At 35.7% G+C, this 5,929-nt stretch overlaps 1 protein-coding gene and 1 long non-coding RNA gene across 2 annotated transcripts in view; one reads left to right on the forward strand and one right to left on the reverse strand.

Moving 5' to 3' along the window:
* Positions 1 to 2,823, reverse strand: part of LOC107690853 (uncharacterized) — a 6,921-nt gene extending 4,098 nt beyond the window's left edge. The window contains exons 1-2 of the long non-coding RNA XR_001634491.1: positions 2,749 to 2,823; positions 165 to 307 (exon numbers count right to left, since the gene is read on the reverse strand). This is a non-coding gene — a long non-coding RNA (uncharacterized LOC107690853). The remainder of the gene's footprint in view (positions 1 to 164; positions 308 to 2,748) is intronic.
* LOC107690852 (protein-L-isoaspartate O-methyltransferase domain-containing protein 2-like) overlaps positions 679 to 5,929 on the forward strand; it is a 7,766-nt gene continuing 2,515 nt past the window's right edge. Inside the window, exons 1-5 of the mRNA XM_016489275.1 lie at positions 679 to 849; positions 2,787 to 3,145; positions 4,070 to 4,172; positions 4,258 to 4,429; positions 4,716 to 4,839. Coding sequence (XP_016344761.1) covers positions 2,839 to 3,145; positions 4,070 to 4,172; positions 4,258 to 4,429; positions 4,716 to 4,839 — 706 coding nt within the window. The 5' untranslated portion in view covers positions 679 to 849; positions 2,787 to 2,838. The remainder of the gene's footprint in view (positions 850 to 2,786; positions 3,146 to 4,069; positions 4,173 to 4,257; positions 4,430 to 4,715; positions 4,840 to 5,929) is intronic.

Raw genomic sequence — 5,929 nt, forward strand, 5'->3', positions numbered from 1 at the left:
ATAACTGTGCTTTGAGTGCTCTATGAATCTCAAATGGTGTATGAGGGGATTTGAGCATGTTCTACTGGTGTTTCGTTCGTATCTGTAACGAATCTGTACTTGAATGCATCTTTTTTCAGTAAACTGGACCATGTGGACGCAGTTTGTTCCCTGTTGTGTCCTACCTTTAGCAGAGCAGTTGTCACGTCGACGAGTCTGTGTTTGGACTGTATGTGGAGTCTTAACAAGATTCGGAGCGGAGCGGCGTTGAACAAGGCATCTTTGGATCTGTTGACCGACTGAACGAGTCTTTAGACTCTTTGTCTTGCTAGACAAAAATGAAGAAAGACAATTATACAGTAGATGCTCTATTATCATTTGTGGTGAAAACGCTTATAATACTTTTCGTAAATTTTAATAAAGCATTAGGCCGTCAGAACGAATAACAGGATTGAATGAATCTTTTACAGAATCGATTGAATGATTCATTGACTCACAACACAGAATCAAAACTCATTGATTGCCTCAGGCGAAACAATAAACGACTACTCAACTACTACTCTGGCGATGTTTGAGCTTTTATTTGATTTTTTTTACAAACCAATGCTTGAATCTCAATTTAAATCTTTTTGCTGAAAAGATTTAAAAGAATCGAGTCAGTGAGATGAGTCGAATCTCCACGAAACGCAGCGACGTCTTCGTGCGTGTGACGTCAGGGCGTCAGCTGGTTTATGTTTACATCGCATGATTTTTTTCGCAGTCAAGTTAGACGTTATTGTGCCCGCATCCATATACAAGACATACGCGTTAATGTAATCGATGGACATTGTCGGTTTGCACGAGACAACCGCTGAGGCCCGAATTCACACGGTAAGATGTAGAGCGCAGCGGCAATAAGTGCCAGTGTGGCCGGAGACTCTTTTGTTTATGTCGGTGGTTGTGCAAAGCTACTCCTCGTGCATAGACAGACCGACTGCAGTTAACTGTTGTTAAATGCATAACACAAACGTGACCTACATATGACGGTTACTGGGTTACAACAGTTTTGCGTGAATCCGTTTACACGTTTTCTCGTGTAACGGCGCGATCGGTTTGCTGCTGCTGAATGTGTGATGTTCGGTGCCGTTTGTCATACACCGGGCTGTGGTGTTACATGCTAAACGGTTGTTCGTTATAAATAATTGACGGGTGCCATCACGACCTCAATAGTTCATCTGTTAGATTAAATTGCAAAGTTATATAATGTACATTTTATATTGAGTTCGATTTCACAGCCTCGTTGAAATTTATCTGACAAGTAAAAGAATCAACCAGCCCACCATTTTGCACGTGCTGATATTTTAATCTATGGTGCTTTTGTTGTTACCCAATTGACATATTTGTGGATTGTTAATATGTCCTACTATAGTTTTGTTTAAATCTATATTAAACAAAACAATACTGAACAATACTATTTGTATTTTATTTAACTCCCATTTCCCAGCACATATTTATTTTACTCTTTTGATTGCCCAGTTGAAACAAAAAAGCACAAAATCAAAACAAAACAAACAAACAAAAAGTGAAATTATGTGTTGTATTTCAGGCCACAATTGTAACTAGATGGAAACTACAGAGTCAATAATTGCTGAGTGAGTTGCTCAATCAGACCAAATCTTGCAAACAATGAGGTAACATTTTTACCATCAGGTAGTTGTAGGTAAAGGGTAATCCAAAACAAATCATATTTGTTTTTAATGTTGCTGTTACTGTTGTTTCATTTATTGTAACAGTACCTTGAATTCTGCAAATTTATATTGTTAGTCCGTTATTTATTAAAAGTCTGAAGTTTTGCAAATGTGACCATTGATATGCTAACATGTGCTGTGATCATGGTTTATCTTAATAACACATTAATAGTACATTTAAATATTAAATGTATCAAAAAATGTAACAAAATTTGGGGTACGTTTTTTTTTTATAAAGAAATTAATGCTTTTATTCAGCAAGGACTCATTACATTTATAAAAAGTGACTAATATAATGTTACAAAATATTGATATTTCAAATAAATGCTCTTTTGAATTTATTATTCATCAAGTGATGGTTTCTGCAGTGTGTGTGTGTGTGTGTGTGTGTGTGTGTGTGTGTGTATATATATATATATAAGTTGTATTTTACATTAAAACCTGCATCAATGACTTTTAAATAAGATGGTTGAAATGGTACAGAATTTAAAATAAAATGCATATTAATCTAAATTTGAACCTAGATTCTGGATAAAAAAGAAAAGAAAAAGAAAGACATGTAGTATGTCAGCTACCCATGTGCTTTTTGTCTGCTTGCCAAAATGACAAACAAATGATCTCTGCTCTAAATGGAGGCGCTGCCAAGAGTTCAAGTCGGGACGCAATAGCGTGCCACTTTTTACTTGGCATTGTCTGACCCCTAAAAATAGAGTGCAAGAGAAGGAGTTGAAGGCGAGTGTGAGCCTTATTGTCAAGTTGTTGGCATATCAGCTCACCTCAGATATCTGACATGGACTCATTAAAGATTCAGCTGTCTTAATTAGCATTCTTTCCTTTCTTCCCACCTGCTAGACAAGTCTGTTGGAGGTGTCATTTACGACTAAATAAAAAATTATCTTATAACCACTACAACAGTATCATTATTATTAATATGTATGTTGTTCAATTAGGAATTCTTCATGTTTGTTATTTGATATATCAAACTCTGTGTTTGTTTTATAAAGCTCAATAAGAATGTTCTGCCATTTTAGCGTCAACTTACTCTGGGTTTGATCTGAGATGCATTGCTTTTCCCTCCAGACAGTGACAGGCACACCTCAGGACTGTCCTTAGAAGCTCTTCTGCTTTCATCATGGGTGGAGCCGTGAGCGCAGGTGAGGATAACGATGAGCTGATTGACAACCTGAAGGAGGCCCATTACATCCGCTCAGAACTAGTGGAGAGGGCCTTCAGAGCCATTGACAGAGCAGACTATTATCTGGAGGAGTACCGTGACAGTGCGTATAAAGACCTGGCCTGGAGGCATGGAAACCTCCATCTGTCTGCTCCATGCATCTACTCGGAGGTGATGGAGGCCTTGGACCTGCAGCCTGGCCTGTCTTTTCTCAATCTGGGCAGTGGGACAGGTTATCTTAGCACCATGGTGGGCCTTATACTGGGTGAGTGTACTTGCACTGCAAAAAAAACCCGTTTATTTATTGGAATTTTTGTCGTTTTCCAGTAAAAAAAATATCTAAACATCCTTCAAAAGATACATTTAGTTGAGAAGCGAAATTGTGTAATATTAAAACTTTACATTGAGAGAAAATAAACAACTGTTGAAAAGTTTGGGGTCAGAAGCACTTATTTGATCAAAAATACAGTAAAATCAGTCATTATGAAATATCATTACACTTTTAAATAACTCTTTTCTATTTGAATATTTTAAAAACAATTTATTTAAATGTAATGAATTTTCAGCATCATTACTCTAGTCTTCAGTGTCACAGTATCTTTCAGAAATCATTCTAATATGCTGATTTGCTGCTCAAGAAACATTTCCTATAATTCTCAATGTTGAAAACAGTTGTTTTGCTTAGTAGCTTTTTTCAGGATTATTTGAAAGTGAAAAGTGAAAGTGACGTGACGTGTGGCCAAGTATGGTGTCCCATACTCGGAATTTGTGCTCTGCATTTAACCCATCCAAGTGCACACACACAGCAGTGAGTAGTGAACACACACACACACACATCCCCCCACCGACAATTCCTGCCGGACCTGAGACTCGAACCTGCAAACTTTGGGTTACAAGTACAATTCTCTAACCATTAAGCCACGACTGCCCCTGATTAATGGAAAGTTCAAAAGAACAGCATTTATTTGAAATATAATTTTTTTTGTAACAATTGTCTGCACTGACACTTTTGACCATTTTTATGTGTCTTTGCAAATTAAAAGTATACATTTTTTTTAAAAACAGAAAAAAAAATCTTACTGACCCTTAAACTTTTTTTTTGTTTACCTTGAATTTATATATTTCTTAACCAATTCACTTTTTTATCCTTTAAAAGGATTGTTTACATATCTGTCGTTTCTGTCACCAGGTCCGTTTGGTGTGAATCACGGTGTGGAACTGCATGCGGATGTGGTCGATTATGCGAATCAGAAACTTGACTACTTTATCAAAACCAGCGACAGCTTTGACAAGTGAGCCATTTCCTGTGATGCATCTTTACATTGGCTTTCAATTGTCACATTTTTTTAATGACTTGATTTTGTTTAATGGCCACAGGTTTGAGTTCTGTGAGCCGACCTTTGTGGTGGGAAACTGTCTGGAGATCCCTCCGGAGAGCCAGCAGTATGACAGGGTGTACTGTGGAGCAGGAGTTCAGAAAGAGTATGAGAACTACATGAAGAACCTGCTAAAAGTTGGCGGGATCTTAGTTCTCCCCCTGGAGGAGAAGGTGGGTTCATGTTTATTCATCAAGTTAATGTGTTCTTATTGCACAGCAGGTTTTAAAGGACACTTGAAATGTCAATGGTTTGATGAATGTAGTTTTCTTTCTTGTGTTGACATTTCCTGTTACAATAGGGAAGTAGGTGCCGAGACATATAGAATGGCTTTAGTCCCACTTTATTGGGAAATATTTGGAAAAGACCATGTGTACAAATCAATGTACACACACGTGTAATTAGTATTCACATGGGATGAAGTGTAATTAGTGTAATTAATTAGAAACTCTTTTATAGTTGACCAAGATCACCCGCACAGGTCAGAGCTCCTGGGAGACCAAGAAAATCATCGCTGTGACCTTTGCCCCGCTTGTCCAGCCCAAGCAGAATGTCAATGGCAGACCTAGGAGTGTTCCTTTACGTGAGTACACTGACAAATCATCCGCCTGAAGTCCAGTACAAACAAGGACACTAATTGCAAATGATTTTTCACACCAATACTGTTTACACCAAGTCCAATGAGAATTTGTATCATTCTCTGAAAGTATTTGTATACCCAAATTAAAGCAAATCTCTGATCATTTACATGCTGTCATGCCAAATACAACCCATTACTACAGTGTAAAGGATAACCTTAAATATAGCAATAACTATAATTATTAAAGTTTTAATAACCATGCTAAGAGAATAGTGAAGTCCAGACCACAACTATAACGTTAACAACACAGAGAAACAATATTGTTGGAATCATTTTCATAACCATTTTTTCCACCTGGTGAATTATGAAAACATTGACAGCCAATCAAAATTCAGCTTTTAAGAGATCCAGCATTTAAAGCGGCAGATGACAAAACCACAGATCATGCTTATAATAAACAGAATATTACTGTCCGTTGGAGTAGATGCTTATATAGTTATCATTATAGTTATAGTTCTTGATGTGAACAGGCTTTATTTGGAAATGTAACATTTTTTAAATCTGAAAATCTTTTTTTCCCCCTATGAATCCTTTATATTTTTAAACTAAGACTTATCCCACTATTTGGGAAAAAAATGTGAAAAACAACATGATTGCAGTACAAATTTTCTTAAACGTATTATTTATCATTTTACAAATTCTTAGTGTGAAGAAGCCTTCATTCTCTTCATTAGTAATTATAATTATTTAATCAAATTTGAAGATTTAAATAAATAAAAAAATCTAGAAACTTTTTGTATTTAAAAAAACTAAATATGTTATGCAATAATCTAGTGATTCTAACAAAATTCATATAAATGTGTCCTCAAAAATGGTGGTAATCAAATGAAGGCATGAAACATTAATAATTAATCTTTTAAAATGTGCTGCAAAATAGAGGTTTACTGTTAAAATGAAAACATGGAAGAAAAGTTGTGTGATATTCCATAAAAAAATTAAGTTAAAATTTTATTATTATTAAACAAAAAAAAACAAAACAAGGAAACTGTAAACTGACAAAAAAAAAAAAAAAAAAAAAAAAATCTTTTTCCTC

The sequence above is a fragment of the Sinocyclocheilus anshuiensis genome, unplaced genomic scaffold, assembly GCF_001515605.1.
Source record: "Sinocyclocheilus anshuiensis isolate Anshui unplaced genomic scaffold, SAMN03320099.WGS_v1.1 scaffold3258, whole genome shotgun sequence".
Lineage (NCBI taxonomy): Eukaryota > Metazoa > Chordata > Actinopteri > Cypriniformes > Cyprinidae > Sinocyclocheilus > Sinocyclocheilus anshuiensis.